This window comes from Lycorma delicatula, chromosome 3 (genome assembly GCF_047948215.1).
Source record: "Lycorma delicatula isolate Av1 chromosome 3, ASM4794821v1, whole genome shotgun sequence".
NCBI classification, from domain to species: Eukaryota; Metazoa; Arthropoda; class Insecta; order Hemiptera; family Fulgoridae; genus Lycorma; species Lycorma delicatula.
In genome coordinates this window covers 80870499-80892538 of record NC_134457.1, presented here as the reverse complement: position 1 = coordinate 80892538, position 22040 = coordinate 80870499, and the positions used below count along the sequence as shown (strand labels likewise).

General features: G+C 30.9%; 1 protein-coding gene across 4 annotated transcripts in view; it reads left to right on the top strand.

Annotated features, from left to right (window-relative positions):
- The window catches only part of LOC142321733 (SLIT-ROBO Rho GTPase-activating protein 1-like), a 478347-nt gene that overhangs the window by 410059 nt on the left and 46248 nt on the right, over positions 1–22040 (top strand). For all 4 annotated transcript variants that reach the window (XM_075360055.1, XM_075360056.1, XM_075360058.1 and 1 more), the window contains 6 exons: positions 2504–2716; positions 6362–6467; positions 12858–13079; positions 14657–14727; positions 18785–18965; positions 20865–21063. In XM_075360055.1, coding sequence (XP_075216170.1) covers positions 2504–2716; positions 6362–6467; positions 12858–13079; positions 14657–14727; positions 18785–18965; positions 20865–21063 — 992 coding nt within the window. The remainder of the gene's footprint in view (positions 1–2503; positions 2717–6361; positions 6468–12857; positions 13080–14656; positions 14728–18784; positions 18966–20864; positions 21064–22040) is intronic.

Sequence of the window (22040 nt, the reverse complement as noted above, 5' to 3'; positions counted from 1 at the left end):
AATGTTTATTCTCATTTTATTCAGTAAAACTGTATACCATTGAATACATTTAATTATTTGTGATTCATTGTATTTTATTTTTGTAACTGATTGAATTAATGAGTACTTAACATTTCATATCACGTGTGATAAGTACAATATTGGCCTGGAGTGTTATTAGACTTATTTTTTTATTAGTTAATAGTTTTTGGGGCAATTTCAAGTGACTATTTTCATTTTACTTAAAACCCTTGAAACTGTTAATTCTTGTAAAGTTATCAATTCACTAATAATTTCTAGCCTAATAAATAGAACCATTGACGTCATTAACCAACCAATACTTTTGAAAATGTTTGTATGCCAACCTTCACAAAATAATAATAAAGTTAAATTTATCAAACTTCCTTTTGTGTAATTTCAAGCATACTGTAAGGATATTTAATCTCATACTATCATGTCAGACAAATTGTCATGTTTTTTGTCTTAGTTTGGAGGATTATGCATTGTGAAGCCAGGTAGTTTTGCATAAAGGATTATTGAGTTTCATTAAATGGATAAATATGCGGTTTATGTTTCTGTATAAAATTATAAATTTGTGAATTATTCAAAGTTTGGATAATTTAGTTATATTAAGAAAAATTTATTGATTATCTGAATGGTTTTTTAAGTAGGTTTTATAATCATTTCCTGTTGCAGCTTCGCTCGCGAAATACATAATCAGAATTACAAACATAAATTACCATCAGAGTGTTAGCAAATCTCATAAAAATGTATTCAATAGTGGTAGCATAAAACAGCAAAAATGTAAAAACCTATTTATTATTTTTTTTAAATAATAAAATTCAAAAAACAAAAGTAATTTTTAGACATCTATCTGAAGAGTATTTGCGAGACCAAATTGAGTGAATACCTTATTTAGTATAGTCAGAAATGGGGAAAATTTTGTAATCATAATTTAAATTTTTTTACCTTTCTTCATCCCTTTCAAGGTTGAATTTCAGAAAATCTAGAATTTGGGTTTTAGATATTCACATGAAAATTATTTCATACACCAAAAATCAAGTTGATATCTTCATTTGTTACAGATATTAAAAAATAGTAAAATTTAATGTTGCCTCATTTTAACCCTTTAAACTAAGAATTTCAAAAAAAATCCTTTCTTAGTGTGCAATTGCACCATAAGAAGAATATGAATACATATCTTCATCAACTTATCTTCAGTAGTTTTTGCTGGGCATTGATTATAAATCAGTGAGGACATGTTGTTTTATATTTGTATATAGAAGATATAATAGAGACCCTGCTGACCAAGCTCTTTCTTAATTGAACCTCTGATTTTTGCCTTTTGTGTTTGATGACAAAACAGCTGGACACAATGATGAAATGGTTGACAATGTTGCAAAGTGGTTGACAACTTGAAGTATAAATATTTACCCTAGATTTTAATATTTTTCACAGAAGTGTATTTTATGTGTAGTTTGCAAGTATTTTTTTTAATGATTATTTAACTTACAAATGTAAAAGTTTTATACAGGTTGCAAATCTCTTTTATTACTAAATTTAAGTCTAATTTTATCAAATGTAGCACATAATTTGCTACTTGTCATGTTATATCCATTACTTCTGACATTTTTCTGGTTTTATAAATATTAGTAATGGTTCAAGGTCAATCAATGCCTCCATTTTCTAAGTTTATTGCAACTGAACTGTCAACTTCCTTCCCAGTTAACTTATATAAAAAAAACCTTAAAAATTAAGTTTTTAAATTACAATTTTAAAAATAAGTTATTTTGTACAAAATTTATGATAGTTTAATTTAATACAGTATTCCTTTTAGAAGTACAATTTATAATTATCTTTAATTATTAATTTTTTCTTACTTGTACTTCATATTTTGTAGTTAATATATATCATGTCCCATGAAGAGGTATACCCTTTTCATTTAGTATCACTCGCCCTTTCTCCCACCAATTCTATTGAAACATTACCTTTTAATGAAGGTTCTAAAAATGTTCTGTGTAAATTTCAACCTTCTAGGACATATAGAAACAAAATGGCAGCTTTCAAATAAAGACATCAATTTCACATAAACCACTTTTTTTTATTCATTACAAAATAGCTGGAAACAATTGTTAAAAACAGATGATAATTAGAACTAGAATAATTAAAAACAGTTAGATAATAAGTCATGGTTATGAATAATTATTAACTTGTTTTATTCAATTTGAAGAGCTGTTTAACAGTACGTTGTTTGTTTTTAATCATTTTTACTAGCTATTTTGTAATGAATAAAAAATGTGGTTTATCTAAAATTGATGTTTTTTTATTGAAAGCCGTGTTTTGTTTTTATAAATCTTAGAAGGTTGAAATTTTCACAGAACATTTTTAGAATCTTCATTAAAAGGTTTGTAAAGTATCAATAGAATCAGTGGGGAAATCAGTGAGTGATATTAAATCAAAAGTGTGTACTTCTTCATGGATCAGTGTAATATTAGTTTTTAAATCTACATTATTTTTTTTTTAGGACTTCATCATCAGGGTATATTTAGAGTATCTGGATCACAAGTTGAAATAAATAATTTTAGAGAAGCATTTGAAAGAGGAGAGGATCCTTTAGCTGATGTAACAGATGCTTCAGATATTAATTCAGTTGCTGGTGTACTAAAACTGTATCTGCGTGAATTAAGAGAACCTTTGTTTCCTATAATCTATTTTGAACAGTTCATGGAATTAGCACGTAAGATTTAATTTTTTTTTTATGATCTAGTCTTACAAATAGTACTTTTTTCAGTAGTAGTGTTTGAAGTATGTGCTATATTTTATCATAATTTCTTCTTCTACACTCGTCTCAGAATAAAACAGAATTTCTTAATTTCTTTTGACTGATTAAAAAATGAGAACAATGGAAGAGGAGGTTTCATCCATAGTGGTTTGAATTGACTGATGACAGTTTTCTATTTTCTTTTATCTGTTGAGAATAGATAACACTTTAGATCTAAACTTTCTAAATAGTTTTTAATCAGCAAATGTTGCTGAATTTAAACACTAATTTTGTTTTTCAAAATTATTTATTCCTTTATGACTGTATTCGGCCTACACCATCTAAAAATTATAAAAAAATTGCATATAAATATTTTTGAAAAGTGTCTGCACTATTTCATAACTGTATTTTTATTTCTATAACTGCCAACCATCTTCAAAATCTAAGTTTACAAAATGCTGACTGTAACTTGCATGTCTATATGTATAAATGATTGAACATCCTGAATGTTAGTCATTTTTTCACTGTAACTACAAGAAGTTACTACAAAAGCATGTTTGGAAATTTGTAGTATTTGATTCTGGAATTAGTAACAGGTATTTTACTAATGATAGAATAAATAACTAATTAATTTTTCATTTATTTTTCATCTATTATTATTATTATTATTATTATTATTATTATTATATATACTGTTCAAATCAGTTACTAATTACCATGAGGTAACAAATCAATTATGTTTCCTATAGTAGGCAGTGTAGCTTCTGATTGTATTCTAGAATACAGCTTAATATTAAACAAAATTACATAATATGAGGTGTGGCTATTAAATAACAAGACTAACGCTGTAAAATATTTTATTTTAGATTTATACATATTTAGTTGTTATCCTCTTCAATATAAACCTCTCCTCTATCCCTACAATGCTCCAAGCAAATTTTCCATTGCTCGAAACAGTGCTGGAAGTCTTCTGTGAGCTCTTTCATGATGCGTGCCGTTTTTTCTTTCACAGCTTCAACGGTCTGAAATCTTGGTCCTTTTAATGCAAATTTGACCATGGGGATAGATAAAAGTCACATGGTGCCAAGTCAGGCGAATAAGGTGGATAGTCTATCACTAGGATATTATACTTGGCTAGAAAGATCTTGACAGATAATGCAGTGTGAGCCAGTGCATTGTTGTGTGAAGTACCCATGACCTATTCTTCCATAATTCGGGTCATTTTTTTTCTTATTTTTTCACTGAACTGAACAAGGACATTAAATAAACACAAGAATAGTTAACCGACGATCAGATTGAATCAGATTACCAATTTTTTCAGTATTTTTATCCGTTTTTGATGTGGAAGGGCAACCCGGGTGAATGTCATCTTCAACGTCTTCTTAGCCATCTTGGAAATGCTTAAAACACTAAAAAACCTGTGCATGTGATAAACATTCATTGCCACATACTTTTTTTTAATAAAAGATAAGTTTCAGTAGTGGTTTTTCCAAGTTTCATATGAAATTTCACAACAATTCTTTGCTTTAATAAAACATTTATCATTTTTTCAGCAAAACAAAAAAACAGATGTTATCCAAATAAAGGCAACGGCCAGACTAATGTGTCTACAGAAACTGGAGTGGCAACAATTGAAAGAGAAGGGTTCATGCTACACAGCTGTTGGTTGTACAAATTTGGCATATGCACACTTTCTGTATCAGCATTAGTCTCGTTAATTATTAGCCACACCTCATAGTCTTATCAAATTAATAACATTTTTATTATATTCTATTTTCATATAATTTTAACTTAACTTTGTTTCTCATGTTGTAATTTTAAAACAGAAAAATAGATTTAAAAAAAAGAATATATAATTACTAGATAAAATAAGATATAATTAATAAGATATGTAATTACTAGTATACTGAGAATGTTGTGTTGTGTGTGAATGATGTGAGTAATAAGTACTAAGATGTAACAGTTTTTTGATTCCACTTCCCCAAATTGTTGATTTTTTAAGATGAATAAAAGTAAGTAAAGATTAGTAAGACATATTAATATTAGAGTTACTTAATTTGAAGAACATTTGTAATGGTTGTACATGTAAAGGAAGACAAAGATTATAATACATGAAAGATGTAAATTGAAGAGCACACAATAACGTAACACAGATCAAATGAATTATGATATAAAAAGAAGTATGTGAACCATGTTGTCTGTTCATTAATTTGAATAAGATTATAGTATTTTGAAAAATACCTTGCTATGTCATTATTATATTAGTATTTTCTTAAAACTAGTTTTGTAAAGTAAATGTGATGGCAGTGATTTTATTTTAAAACAGGGCATGTCTGTGTGTTTCATTATTGGTGAATGTATTTTTTATATCTTAATATGTTATAAACAAATCAATCTCAAACTATTATCTATCTGACATAATTGATTTTTTTGGCTATTGGAGCTCAAATTTTAGTATGTGGTGTGTTTAAGACAAATAACCTACATAAAAAGTATTTGTAATTGATATTCTGAACACTTGACTTAGTAAATTAGTAATATTTTTTTATTTATTTTTACAGGAAAACTTATAAAAGCTAGTGTATTCTTCTTGTACAGATGTATACTCCTGGATGTGTTTCAGTTTTATCCAAAACATTTAAATAAATTGGTTACATTGATTGCTTCATGCACAGTTGTACAAGGACTTGTGATGAAGAACCTGTTCTTCCACAATTTGGGTCGTTTTTCTTATTTTTTCACGGAGTTGAGCAAGGACATTAAATTGCAAGCACATTTTTGAGCCTGCTTGATCTCTTATGATACCCTTTGTTTTGCTAACCCCTATAGAAATTAATTTATTTTATAATCTTTTAATAAGTATAAATGGTATTTAATAATATATATTTTTTTTAAATAGCTAGATTTTCTATTTTTACAATAATTTTTCATGAAATTTTTATAATTCCATCGATTTTCAGAGATGCAAAAAATTGGCTGGATTCAGTGGTCAAAATATATAGAAGTCCATTAAGATGATTTAGTCTTTATACATACATAAATATCTATGGTCTCTCAGGTGCAGTGGTATTGAACAATTTTTGTGGAAACAAGTATAATCAATTTTTGCTTTTCTGAATTTTTTGATGAAATTGGTTATAAAATTACAAATAAATGATCAATATTAGTTTTTTTTCTAAAATAATCGTGTCCAAAGTAAAACTTCTGTAAAATGCAACCACTATTTCTTATTTTGATTACCTCTTATTAACAAAACTTCAGAGATTTTAGTGAGTAACATTTATGTATTCTGGAAATAATTGGATTCAAAAAATTAATCAAAGATTCTTCAGCTGTAAATAATGTTACATTAAGCACATTTTTGAAATTATAGAAAAAATGACCTTCATTTTTTAGACTGTTAATAATTATATGTTATTCATTGATATTTTTAAAAAAATGCATAATGACTGAATGCTTAGTACTTGTGTTGAGAAAGAATATTAAAATATGTTTCCATAAAAATATTTTCTTGAATTCTATTTGAAATTATGTAATTCACTGTTTTCAACAGAAACTTTTGGAAATTTGTTAAATTAGGTCAATACAGTGTATTAAATTTGTGTTCTGTATTTGTTTTAGAACTTGAATCAAAACATGAATTTGTAATGAGAATGAAAGATTTAGTTCAGAGCTTACCTCGGTGTGTTGTCATAGTGATGCGTTATCTTTTCGCATTTCTTAATCAGTAAGTATAAAAATTTTATACTATATTTAAGGAATTTTTACCAAAATTATTTCTTAATTTTTCATTTTTAATTTCTTTGAGCAATTATTACATTAGCAAATTTATGGTATGTTACGTAAAATAATAAATTTTTAAACATCAATTTTTTATCAATTTACTGCATAATTAAGAAACCTTTTTTATGAACTTGTTTAAAAAATAATTTTTAAATACGAGGGTTATTTTTTTCAAGGTCTGATCTTTCGCGAAATAAAAACCTGCGCAAAAATTGGATGAACCTTTGCTCATATGTGTTGTGCAGCATCTCTAGTATGGCCTTCAATCACGCCGCATCACTTCGTTTAGTTCTGAACACGCAGCTAGCACGTAAACATGTCTACAACAATAGCATCTCCTGCCAAGTGTGAAGTGCGTGCAGTAATTTGATTTCTTCAGGCTGAGGGGTGTAATGCAGCTGAAATTCACAGACGAATAAGTAATGTGTATGATGAAACTTCAATGAGTGACAGCAAAGTGCGACAATGTTGCAGGAACTTTAAAGCAGGGCATACAGATGTTCATGATGCAGGCGGTCAGAGAAGGAAGCGAGTGTCAACCGATGATCTCATTGAGCGAGTGGATGAGGCAATTCGAGAAAATCGTCAGTTCACAATTTCTGTATTGAGTGATTTGTTTCCTGAAATTTCAAGGTCAGCTCTCTACATCATTGTGAGTGAGAAACTTCAGTACCACAAACTGTGTGCGAGATGGGTTCCCAAGATGCTGTCCAACCATCACAAAACAATGAGAATGGATGCCTACCTAATGTTTCTACAGCGCTACCACAATAAAGGAGAAGATTTTTTGAACAAAATTGTCACAGGGGACGAGACATGAGTCCATTTTGAAACTGAAGAAACAAAAGAACAATCCAAACCTTGGATGCATTCTCATTCTCCCAGTAAACCAAAGAAGTTCAAGTGAACTTCTCCAACAGAAAGTGTATGGCTACTGTGTTCTGGGACCAGAATGGAGTTCTCTTGGTGGAATTCATGGAACGTGGCACGACCATCACTGCAGCCTCATACTACGTGACTCTTCAACGTCTACAAAGGGCAATTCAGAATAAGCGGAGAGGAATGCTGTCATCAGGCATTGTCTTTCTCCATGACAATGCTTGGCCGCACACTGCAGCTGTAACAAAGAAGCTCCTGCAGTGTTTTCATTGGGAAGTGTTTGATCACCCACCATACAGCCCGGACTTGGCTCCCTCCGATTTTCACCTCTTTGCTCAAATAAAATGCTGGCTAGGAGGACAACATTTTGGCACAGACATCGAGCTGCAGACTAGCGTAGAAACATGGCTGAAAACACACGCAGCTCCGTTCTATGACGAAAGTTGGTACCACACTATGACAAATGTCTAAATCAGAGTGGCGACTATGTAGAGAAATAGCGTAAATATGTAAGTACTTGTTACAAGTAAAAAATTTTTTATTTTCTCTTTGGTTTTAATTTTGTGACCAGTTGGACCTTGAAAATAAAATAACCCTCGTATTTACCGCCTTATTATGAGGCATATTCATAAAGTTAAGAGCCGTTGGCTTATACTTAAATATTAGTGGGTCTGAACACAGTTTCATGCATGCAGGGCCATTATCGGCTATTTATGAAGCTGCTGCAGTTGTTTTGATTCAATAGTCATTTGCTTGCTGGTGATTGCAGATTGCAATGTCTGTGACAATCTTTTCTTCCGCCAGTTGTGAAGTGTGCGCTGTGATTCGAGTTTTGTGTGCAAAAGGATCTTCAGCTGCTGAAATTCTTTGGGAGTTGTGCCTAGTGTATGGACTTGCAGAAATGAATAAAGGAAAGGTTAGACAGTGGTGTCAAGACTTTAAAAATGGTTGTACAAATGTGTATAACGAAGAGTGGAGTGGCAGGGCCAGTATTCAGACTGATGAAATTGTGGAACAAGTGAACTGAAATCTGTGATGTGATCAACGATTGATGATTATTGCTCTGTCTGATGAATTTTGCAAGTTGATACACCTCTATCTACACAATTGTCACAGAAAAGCTCAGATATCACAAATTGTGTGCAAGGTGGGTACCGAAAATGCTCATCGACCAACACAAATAGCAAAGGATGTGCAACGGACAAGTGTTTTTGGACTGCTATTGACAAGATGGAGATGATTTGTTTTCCCACATTGTTATGGGCGACAAGACTAGGATATCGTACACCAACACAGAATTGAAACAATAGTCAATGTAGTGGCACCATTCCCCAACACTGAAAAAGTGTAAGCAATCTCCATACTCAAGTCGAAAAATGTTGTCTACCGTTTTTTGGAATGAAAAGGGTTTTGGGAAAAAATTTTGGTTGATTTCATGGAACGTGGATCAACAAAACGCTCACCAATTTGTGATGTGCAATCCAAAATCGATGACGTGGGAAATTGTTGTTCAGTGTAATCCTCCTTCATGACAATGCGTGTCCTCCCACCGCTGCCTTAATCAAGAAGATTCAAGATTTTCATTGGGAATTTTTTGACCATCCTCCATGTAGTCCTGACCTTGCACCTAGTGACTACTTCTTGCATTTGAAAACGTGGTTTGGTGGACAACAGTTTGAAAATGACGAAGAACTCAAAACCTGTTGTTGTTAACTAGTTCAATTCCCAGGCAGTGAACGTCTTGCAGAGGGGTTAAAGAAACTGGTGCTGTGTTACGAAATGTGCTTAGAACTGAATGGCGATTATATTGATAAGTGAAGTAGTAAACTAAAACTGTAATTAAATACCATTTCTCACAAGTTAATTTTTTTTAATGGCCCTTACTTTATGAATATGCCTAGTACAAAATAATTGTATAGTTAAAAATTGTATTTTCAAAATTCACACTATCTTTATTCAGTAATTCACAAATCTGTAAGAACTCGCTATATCAATTTTTTTTATCATTGTCGATGACTAAAATTCAGTGAACTCTTTTTCTTTTCTATAGGCTTTCATTTATCAATACCGGATGCCGCTTATACAGAATGCATCCTTAATTATTAACATCCTGTTCATATTATCGATAGGAATGAAGTTACAGTATTTGTATAAAACTGATTCTTTCTGTATAGGCTGCATCCAGTTCTAATGGCACTACAATTACAGTATCAGTTACCTTCTTCTTGTCTATATGCCATAGTCATTGTACTGTTTGTATATATGGACGGTTACGTGCATTTTATCTGTTTAGTTTATCTTGTAAAGTTTAATACAGTAATTTATTTTAATTATGGCATTAAAATTAGTACAAAAGGACAGTGTCTATGATCTTTTACAGTAAATGAAAAACTGCGCGTTATAAAAGAGGCTGAAAAAATTGGAAATTGGGCGGCAGGAAGAAAATTTGACGTAGATGAAAGCTGCATTCGAGACTGACATAAGAAGAAACAACTTCTGGTGAAAGGCACTGGTAGTAAAAGGGCTTTTTGTGACTTAAAACCAATATACACAGACATAGAAAAAAAATTGTATGACTTTGTTATGGAAAAAAGGAAATGCAGTTACGCTGTCACAACAGAAATGTGTCAATCGTATGCTTGTGAAATCGCTAAATATTGAATAAAGTTGATTTTAAAGCAAGCCGTGGATGGATAACACAATTTTTTGCACGAAATGATTTGTCAATAGGACGAAAGATGACCACTTCTCAACGACTTCCAAATAACAAACGAACAAAAAATTTCCAACGAACATTTCCAATGAACAAAAAATATTATATTTTCACAAATACATAATAAATCTTAGAAAAGATAAAGGCTATTTGCCTTCTCAAATAGGAAATGCTGATCAAACCCCCGTATATTTTGAAATGTCATTTGACAAAACTGTAAACAAAAAAGGTGAAAAAAGTGTTACGATTCACACTGGTGGTAATGAAATCCAAAGGTGTAATGTTATGCTTTGCATTACTTTTGATGGATCAAAATTACCTCCATACATTGTTTTTAAAAGAAAAACTCTTCCTACCGTACAAGTAAATGGAGTTATTATCAGAGCACAGAAATCAGGTTGGATGGATGAAAATTTTAGATTGGATCAGGTGTGTATGGCAAAAGCGATCAGGAGATTTACTTAATAAAAAAAATACCGGTATGCTAGTAAATGATAGTTATCAGGAGCATACAACTGATAAAGTGAAATACATTTTAAAAAAGGGTATGACAGACCAAGTAATAATTCCAGGCGGATTGACATCTTTATTGCAACCACTAGATGTTTGCATTAATAGACCGTTCATTAAAACAACTGTACAGTAATTGGATGGCTGATGAAAATTTCTTTCTCACGCCTACTGGAAGAATCAAACGCCCAGATTTTAACCAGATTTGTGTTTGGATAAAAGATGCCTGCGAAGGTATTTCCACGGAATTGGTAAGGAAAAGTTTAAAAAAATGTGGAATATCTAATGAACTTGATGGTAGTGAAGACGATCACCTTTGGCAGAGCGACGTGGAGACTACCGGTAACTCTTCTACAGACATTGACAGTGACAGTGATTAATTAAAAATAAAATCCCATATTAAAAAGTGTATTGAAATGATCCTTTTCAACATGGTACTTTCTTTTCGTCTTACTGGCCTATTGATTCTGAACCAAACTAGTACTTACGGCAATTAATTATTAATGTAATATTAATATTGTAATTTAAATGAATGAATTAAATGCTTTACTTTCTGAATATTTTCGTACATACATATTTTTTTAGATTTTCGGTCTGGAAAATTGAGGTGTGGGGCTCATTCGGTGGGCGGGGGGGGGTACTCGAATAATTACCGTAAATAAAATGCGCACTTCATCATGGCAACAATTTTTCTATTTCATGATAACTATGGTACCGTATTACCTTACTACCATGATAATTTTAATAATAATACATTGTTATTCCTTTCTGTCATGAAACAGTGTTGTACAAAGGGCACTAGGAAGGTTTTGCAATACAATGAAATGGATCGTCACAGACATTTACAAATTAGTACATTTAGATATGTCCTAACCTTCACTATAGTCGTTGTAGTCACTGAGACAGTGACACCGAGTGACACACAGTGACTCAGTGACACACTGAGACACTGACACCGAGACGGTGTCAGTGTCTCAGTGTGCTTTTGAGCTATGTTACTGAAAAGAGGCAGTGATTTTGTCACAGTCAAAAACTGAATTTTAGGGAATTTTGTACGTAGGTTGTGTTGATCAGTATTTAGAGGAAATGACTCGTGTACTTGGGTAGGATTGTCTTGGTGCAGAAAAATTTAGGTGGTACCAAGAATTTGAAAGAGGAAATTTAGCCCTTGAGGACACTCAGGTTAACCAGCTTTATCTGTGACTGAGGGAAACATTGCTGCAGTTCAAATAATGCTTGAGAAAGACCGGTGCATGACCTACCATCAAATAGAGGTGTCCTTGGGCATTAATGCACGTGCAGTTTGTGCTATTATGCGAGATCATCTTCAAGTTAAAAAGCTTTGTACCCTTTGAGTGCTGCATAAATTGAAAAACTATCAGGTAGCATGTCATGTTTCATGAAATGTTGAAAAAATTTGAAAACGGGAAATCTCCCTATGTGAATAGTATTGTGACAGGTTATGAAACTTGACTGAACTATTATGACATCTGGATCAAGGTTCGGAGCAAAGTGTGGTGGGTGTTCGAACACAAGGAGACCTCCATAACTGTTGGAAAATTCAGATTAATAAAGAAAAGAATGGTGGTAATTTTTTTTAGCACGAGAGTGAGTTTTAGAGTGAATTGTGCTGGAAACTCAGAGGACAGTTACAGGGAAGTGGTATACTGAGGAATGCCTACCTAAAGTTGTCAGAGTTCTCAAGAAGCTGTGCCCAAATACAAGGATGAACACAGTTTCTTCACCACGATAACACTCCAGTGTCCCTCTCCGAAGTTTGCTTTGAGTATTTGGCCACACTGTAATAAAACTGTTAGAGCACTTCCTACAGTCCTGACTTTGCGCTGTACCTCCAGGTAAAGAAAAGCTTGAAAGGGAAGCATTTTACGAGTGATTTTATCTTCCCAAGGGCTTGGGACAATGAGTGTGCCCAGATCTCTAATGAAACATCACAGGGTTTCTTTGAAGACTGGTTTGTTTTAAAGGACGAAGAAGTATGTGGTGGAAATGTTTTTAAAAATATAAAAAATAAAGTATTAATTCAACCAATGAAGAAATCAAAAAAACATTTACCTAACAATAACAAATATGTTATTTTAACATTGCATTGAAGGATGTAGGATAATTTGTAAAGCTTTGAACATACATTTATTTATAATGCTATTTAACATGTTGCGATTATAATGAATTAGAGTAGTATTTATTATGCAAGTAATTTACTTTTTGTTACAGTTTATCTGAATATAGTGATGAAAACATGATGGATCCATACAATTTAGCAATATGTTTTGGACCCACATTAGTGCCTGTTCCTGAAGATAAAGATCAGGTACAATACCAGAACCAGGTTAATGAACTTATTAAGAACATTATATTGTTCAATGATGAAATATTCCCTCAAGATATTGGTGGAACCGTTTATGAAAAATATATTTCACGAGAACCGGATGACAAGTTAGTATTAATTTTTTTTATTTATGTAATTTGAACTCCTTATAGTAATGTGTGATCTTGTGCATCTTTTCTTTTTTACTTAAAGAAAGATTTAGGGATATAACATTAAAAAAATAGGCAGTTTATCTAAAGTTGTCTTCACCATTATGATCTTTTTAAGTAGTTCCTATTGAAGTTCACACCCAAAGCGAGGAGATATATTACTGTTCCACTTTTTAAATATGTACTGAAAATTCTAATTCATTATAGTGATTTTATCCTATGTCTTTTTATATCTCTCAAACAGTAAAATTTTGCTTCTTTACCTTTAATTCTATCTTTTTGAGAATAGGGACGCCAAATCCATTAAATATGAGGTTTTAAGAATAACAGTTATGTTTTTAAAACCCATAAATTAATGCATAACAAGGGCAGCATGACTCCTGTATGTTGTAGTGAACCACTCTTAAGTTTTACTACTTGCTTGTTTTCACTTCATGTTTTCCTGTTACTGTTTCAGAACTTAATGCAAAAGTTCTTTATTTACCCAAGGAATTAGTTCATATGTTACAAACAATGAATTTTTTATTTTACCCAAAGAATGATATGTAGGGTTATCCCAGTGATGTTGAAGGGCATAAGATTTCTCTTACTAGACACTAAAAGAGGGTTTAACTCTGGAAGGAAACCTCTGATTTGTTTCTAGGTCATGAACTTAGTCTTCATTACTACCAATATTGGTAGAAGTCAGCTTTTACTGATTGTTGATGGTTGACTGGTGGTTTTTATTGACCTTAACTTTCAGTCTGTACAAGTCTTAATCTGTTATTTTTTCTCATCAAAGAGAAATCTATTCTTGAATTCAGTGGTATCTTTCACATGATGAGATTATCTGGTAAATATGATCACAAAATATGCAGGAAAATCACTCAACATCCAATTTCTATGATGTTATGGTTTGTCTTATGATCTCCGAGGATTGGTTCTTGAACTTGAGAAGCATTTCACATGTTTCATTTGAAGATTAAAGCAAATGCATACAATCAATAAATGTGATACTTTCTTAACTGCTTGAAGTACATTTATATCACTTGATTCTGATTGAAGCATTTCCTCTTGTTTAAATTAAAACTGAAAAATGAGTTCTAAAATGAGTGACATCATTTTATTACATAATTCAAACTAAAGTAAGAAATTTTGAAATTTATAAACAAATTCAATCTGCAAAGTATAACACAACAGTGCAGCTGTTTTTTAAAATTCTATCCTATCATCATGGTAACCATACATACGTTATCTCATCTTCCATCAGTAAAATGTGTTCTTTAATTAAAGCTTCAGCAATTTGAAATCGTATGTTAATGGTTTATTTACATTTTTTTGCGCATGTTAAAATAAAAAAAATAAAAAAAAATTATATTATTTGTCTGATAAACAGTATCTTTTCATACACCAAAAACTTGTAAGTATTTTTTTCCCTCCATTTAATGTACATTCATAAGTGATTTAAACTGTTGTAAATCATTTTAAGCTGTTTATAAGGTGCATTTATTATTGTATGAAAATTATTTATTAATTTGTTTCATTATATTTTACAGTGACGTTGGTGATTCTCCCTCAGATCATGTACAGGAAGATATGGATTCAGAAGTTTATCCATCAGAAGATGGTAGGAAAGTTTTTTTTACCTGAAGAATATGAAATTTTATATTCCCATTTTATTTCTGTTGAAGAATAAACATTATTTTATTGTGGAGCTTTATGTAATAGTAATATACGAGGGTAGGATAAAAGGTTCTGGGCCTGGATAAGAAAACAACATTTTTCTGAGTACATTTTGATTTATTTTTCAACATAGTTGCTATTAAAGTCTATACACTTAGCTCAGCATTCCACAAGAGTGTTTATGTCAGTTCAGTACGTCAATTTACTCAATTTACCATCTGTGGTTGCAATAACTTCATTATTGGTTGAAAATCTCTTCCCTCCAAGCCATTTTTGTTAGGTTAGGAAACAAGTGATAGTCACTGGGAGCCAGATCAGGTGAATATGGAGGGTGTTGGAGCCATTTGAAGTGTAATTCATTGATTTTTGCCATTGCAGTAACTGAAGTTTGGGCTGTAGCGTTGTCTTGATGGAAAGCACTTTTTTTGTCAAATGTGATCATTTTTCCCTAATTTCATCACTGAGATGGTGCAATAAGGTTGCATAATATTTGTGATTTATTGTTTCACCTCTTTTAAGATAGTCAATGAAAATTATGCCACATACATAACAAAAAGAGACAGTTGACATAACTTTTCCAAATGAAAAGTTATTTTCATTTTTTTTTTTGGAGTAGGTTGACCTTCTGTATATGGATTTGAATATTAGATTTTGGATACCAGTGTTCTTTGGTAGTTGGGTTTCAATTAACCACACATCTCAGGAATGATCGAACTGAGACTGTACAAGACTACACTTCATTTACACTCATACATATCCTTATTCATCCTCTGAAGTAATAACTCAATGGTAATTCCCGGAGGCTAAACAGGAAAAAGAAAGATGGTTGACCTTCTTCAACCCATTGTTTTGACTGCTATTTTGTCTTTGGAGTGTAATGATGAACCCAAGTCTCATCACCACAAATCAATGGAAAAATTCCTATGGATTGCGCCAAAATATTTTTCAACATTGTTTTTGGTCGGATGTGAGCAAATGTGGCACCCATCTAGTGAACAGCTTGTGCATGCCCAAATGTTAAATTAATAAAATAAAATATCAGAAAAAAATACTGCACACACAATTCTGTTGACATACCTACAGACTCAGCCAACATGTTCACTGTCACTTGTTGATCTGCTGAAATAATTTTGTGCATTATAAAATTACTCTGAGAAAGGAAAGCAATTTTTTTTCAAATTGACATTAGGTAGTTGTTAATAAATATATCAGTCTTCTGTTAATTTCAAAAACGACTAATACTCAAACAAAATTACATATTATATTCTAGTATCAAATTAAATAAAGTGTTTATTTAGTTTAAAAATACACATTGTAGTCAAATCTGATTTGTTTCTAGTATTAGCTGGATTGATTAAATTTTCACCATTTTTTTTTTTTTTTATAAAACTATACCCTTTTATACCCTTTTTTTTTATAACTTGTATTCATTAAAAAAAAAAAAAAAAAACATAACTTTTAGATAGTAAAACATATAATATTAATAATATCAGAGAAAAGATATAGTTGATAATATAGTAAAGAAAAAATTCTGTTATTTTAAGAAAATGTTAAGAAGAAAATTGTACTTTCATTAAGTTCTAACTGCGCAAGTTTTTTTATTTATTTTGTTTCTCATCTTGTATAAAGCATATTATAAAAAGCTTATTTTATACAGATTTTAAAACATGTTTTATTTTTAACTTTAAGACAAAAAATATGAGAAAATAAGGAAGCATAACCAGGATAGAAGTACATAAGTCAATCAGGATCAAAATGTAATCAACCTAGCAAAGTGAGAATGTCTATTACAAGTAGTGTTCTTACCCTGCTTTCAAACGGTTTAATAAATAGAAAATTTTACTAATTTAAAGTTCTTTTATAAATTATTGGGCATTTCTGTATTACAATTATTTTGCAATAGACTTCATATTTTAATTGGTATTTTCAAATTAAATTCATTTGATTAAGGGATTAAAGATTGGATACTTCGCTAATTTATCTGGCAATCAGAATGATGATGAAAGTTTGAAATTATATCATAATTTTCAATAAATAAAAGTATGATTAAGTTGTTGAGAGATATATAAAAATCTCTCTCTCTTTGTGTGTGTGTGTTGCCATTAATAGAATCGCTGTTGTTTTTTTGTATTTAGGTGTATTTTATTGTTAAACACTGTTTATTAGAAAGACATTAAATTTTATACTGCAAAATGTACTGTTGCCACATCTTAGGCTGTCTATCAGTAAGTGCGATGCAAGCTGGTAGATTTTAGGGAACTTGCAGTTCTATGTGCCTGCACAAGTGTTCCTCCCAACCAAACCAGCTGATCACACAACTCTTCCACCACAGCGATGCTGCGGCCCCACCACTTGCAGGCACCTAAAAAAGATGGTACCAGCACAGCGAAAGATAATTCGATGCCGATCATCACCTGAAGAAGATGGAAAAAGAAAGAAGTTTTTTGGCTGGCTCAACATGGGACTTGGTGGATGCCAACATCTACACTGGAGCAGCAGGCCTAGCTGGTCCACCAAGGGAGCTGCTGGCCACAGATGCTACCTTCCTGCCCCAGGTTGTCAGGTTTCAAGTGTCCTTGCTGACAGGCTGACCAACGGGCCCCATCAGCAGGAGCCGGTCCGGTTTGGGGTTGCTCAAGGAGAACTGCCTCAGCCTTCAGCTATGCTGACAGAAAATTTTAAATATTCATTTTTGTACAGCTATAAATAAAATAAAATAAAAAAACTAGAAGTGTAGAAGTTTCATACATAAATAAATGTGATAGGATGTAAACAGCAAATTTTAAACAGTATTATAGATCAAATTTTTTTAGCTTAGTCATAATTAATATTGTATGATGTAGGTATATAATTCAGTGTGTCATATAGTGTATTGATCGATATGTATTCTATACTTTTAAGGAGAAAGTGAACAAATTACCTGCACCGCAATTTTTGATCTAATAGACCTTATTAAGAATTCTTAGACTTTGTGTTACTGCTGTTGATCAAATAATCCTGTAGATCAATAACTTTATAGATATGTATGAGGTCTATCATTTTTTTTGATTCTGTAACTAATGGATACCTTAAGTTGAGCTTGATAATTTTTACTTTTTTAGTTATGACAATATACTTAAAAAGTACAGAATTCATCTGAAACCTTGATTTATTTTATATATATATATATATATATGTTACTGAAGTTAATCTTTTAAAGATTAATATTTGTATAAATAAAATATATTTATATATATATGTAAAAATGAATGTTTGTTTGTATGTTTGTCCCGTATGCATTCCTATACCATTCATTCAATTGCAATGGAACTTTGGTGAGTTGTTGTGTGCATGCCCATGAAAGTTTCTGAATTAGTTTGGACCCGCTAGGTGGTGCTGGGTTCAAGATATTTCAAAAAATTGTATTTATGTTCCGACTTGGCTCATATTCGGAATATATATTTACGTGAAAATAAATATTTTTGCAAAAAAGGGACCAACTAGTGACGCTGGGGTTGAAATATTTAGAAAAATTGTATTTATGGACCGATTTGGCTCATATTGACAATATATATTAGTTACCTGAAAAGAAAATTTGTTGAAAAAACTATACCTGGTAGGAGGCACCAGTATCGAGATATTTATGAAACAAACAGACTTTCTTCTATATACATATACATACATAAAAGGCAATGTTTGTATATGCGTCCGCTACAGACTAAAAAACTACTGGACTGATTTACATGCAGATTTTTGCAAAATGGTCTGCGTTGTCTGGAGAAGGTTTAAAGTTATTAAAATCCTCGATCTGACCAGTAGAAAGAAAATTAGGGGTAAAAAATTGTTTATTAAAGAATTGGAGGATTGTATCTTACCTTCAAATGAGATAAGTTTAAATGAAGTACAGCAAAAAATGAGTATATATAAAGGAAGCCATATGAGTCCACATCAAATTTTTTTATACTTCAAACAAATTACCTACAGTAGTGTTGTTAATTACACACATTATTTATTTGTTTCAGAAACAGAAAGCCTTGAAGCTACTGTTCAATTTGATTTCATTGCACGGTCAGACAGGGAACTAAGTCTACGAAAGGGGGAACATGTTACACTTTACTCGCAGGTCTCTAATGACTGGTGGCGAGGAAGTGTTGATGGAAAAGAAGGATTGATACCTGATAAATACATCCTAATAAAGATGAAGTAAGTAATATGAGGTTTTTACTCATATGTAGAGATTTTACTCTCCTTAAATGATCTTAAATCAATTAGTAAATTCCAACATTATAAATGATTTTTTTGGAAGTAATTTTTTTCGTATTACTATTTTTATTTCTTAATCTAACTTGTTTTATGTAAGTAAATTGATAATCTGCTATTTGTTTTTAAAAAAGTATTTATTTTTTTATTTAGTTTTTATGACTCCATAGGATCACTTTAGTCATTTCATTATCCCACGTCTCTTTGAAGGGACTGTCGTGCCTTGTGGTCTTCCAGTACTTTTTCATACATTCCAATCACTGCTCTTTCTGTATTGAAAATGTTCGTGTTGTGAGTTTCTTTCTTGTGAAGAAAGTGTTTTTGTGCTTGCTTTTTTGTTTTAATTTTTTTCTTGTCTGTGGTCTTCTGATGTAAGACCAATTTTCTTCAGATCCTCTCTGATTCATCTGCATCCTGTCTTGGTGTTTTTTGAGTCGAGGTTGTACTGTACCATCTGTACCTACTGTTGAGGCTTTTCAAATCTCAAATCTTTCATCCTCATGATGTGTCCAAAGAATTCTAGTCTTTTAACTCTCTGAGAGGTTTTAACTCTCTGTACACGACTTTGTTGGGTGTGATTCACCACTGCCTGTCTTTCTGATACATTTTGTTGATGCGGATTCTTTTGATTTTCTGGAGTCTCGGTCTTTGATTGTTCATTCAGGTGTAAGAGTGGTTCTACTGCATTTGTGGCTTCTGGTTTTCTAACTGTATTGTAGTGTCTTATTTTTGCATTTATGGATAGACATTTTTTACTGTAGGTGTGCCAGGTTAATTTTTGTACTTAACTAGTTTGTTTGGTTTTTTGGAGTGAGGTTTTTTCATTTAGTGCTTGCATTTTATTGTATGTGGAAGAATTTTTTGGGACTACCCACAGAATTAGATAATTTTAGGAATAAAAGCTTACTGATATTATAGGTTAACATGTTCACTGCTGAGAATATAATGTTCATTACCTTATCATTGTAATTGTATACTCTCTATTGTAATTGGTAATATAACAAGTTGTACAACACTGTTTCACTAAATTATGGATTGTTGATCTAATCAGAATCTTATAAGAATATTTTCCTTCAAATCATTGTTAGAGTAAATTTAAAGATGGTAATGTGAATATACTTTTGCCCAATGAGAACATGTTATTATAAGAAAAAAATATGACTTGCAACCTGCAAGCAAATACAAATGTAGAGGATGCTGTTTCACTATCATTTGTGATTTTTTTAACTAAATATTTTTTAATATTTTATGTAAGAGCATCAAATAAAAAATATAGCTACATGGCTGGGCCAATTTGTTTGCATCATCTAATATTACAGATTTAGGTGTATGCAAGACAATATTAGTATTGCAGCTAATAAATGGTTAGAAAAATAATGCTTAAGAACTTAACAAAGTAAATATTTTTGTAATAATTTTATTACATTTTAATGAAATGTATCACGTTGAAAAATTTTCATAGACCTTTAATATTGCTGGTGTAATCTGCTTGATAATGAATAAAATAATATTTATTATTTATGAAGTTATAGTGCATGCGATTGCAGTTTATTAGTTTAAAGATACATTATTACAAAACAGAATCATGAGTTGGTGTACCAGTTGGATTTCTAACTTAGAAAACTAAAGGGAACTTTTCAGCAGTTCATTAATTTTTTGTTTGTGCTATTGGAATGTATCTTATAATAGTTACGAATTAACTTGCTGAAACTTAATACTTAATAAAACTTAATAGTTATGTTAAAATGCTGAAATTTACCTCTTGTAGAAACAGATGTAGCTTTTCTATTTTATATTGATGTCATATTATTCTATCTATGATTATTAATTTTTTTTTTTAAGGGATGAAGATAGAGATAAAGTAGAATTATTTAAATCTAGTTCTTCTGAAGAATCAGTCCGTCGTCGTGCATCGAGTTCAAATGATTCTGTATTATCTGGAGCATCAAGTTCTCATTCTCCTTTGCTTGGAGGAACTCCTCCTTGGCCTCCTTTATTACCTCCTACTGGGCCGGCTTTAAATTCTCCAACAAATCAGGAGGTACTTGAAACAACAGTATGAACAATTTATATATTTTAAAAATTAATTATTGCAATTTTTTTGTTATTTAAGTACGTGCCTTGTTATTTTCCATCCAGCACTATCCTTTAGTTTCTAAATATGCTCAGTTATTTTTTCAGTTTTTATATTTCATATTTTAATTTCATTTTGTTTTTTTTATTGCTTATTTGTTTTGCTTGTTTCTTTTGTTTTTAATTTATTTTTATATATTATCAGGAAAATTATTTTGATTTATGATATAAGTATTATATTTAATTTTGCAGCAATGATCAAAGCATATTATAAAAGAGCTTAAATTTTGTTTGTTAAGGTAATTTTATTGTGTGATTGGAGATATCTTAGTAATATTTTTAAAAAAAATTAAAAAAAAAAAGTGGAAAGTAGAATGACTTGTATGTTTTGTTTTGTTCTTTTTTTAAAATAAATGTTGTTTTTGTTTGTAGATTAGTTTTCTTAGCTATAATGAAAACCTAGACTTTAATCATTTATGTTTTAAGTTTAAAAAGGAAGTCAATTAATTACAATTTATCATAAAAGAAAATATGCTTATGTTAATTAAACTGGATTTTTTTGATTTTATGTTTTGTGTGCATTTATTCTTAAACGCATAGATTTCAATAAGTGTTCTTTAACACCAATCACTGAGTTATTTCTAATGATATTAACTGAAAAAAAAAATATATATATTTTGTGAGAAAGCTGACAAAGAATATTACATTTATATATTAGCAGCATGGAATTTGAATTTTTATTGTTTAGTTTCAGACCTGTATTTCAAATGAATTAGAGCTTTTAGAAATTACTTGTTTTTTTATAGCATGTCATTTAAAAAAACCTTGTCAATATTATTATGTTTATAATCATGGTTGTACTGTAATTTATTTTTTGATACATTTTGATTAGATTTTTGTGGTTAGGTATTCTTTAATGCAGGCATGTCTTTTCATAATAATTAT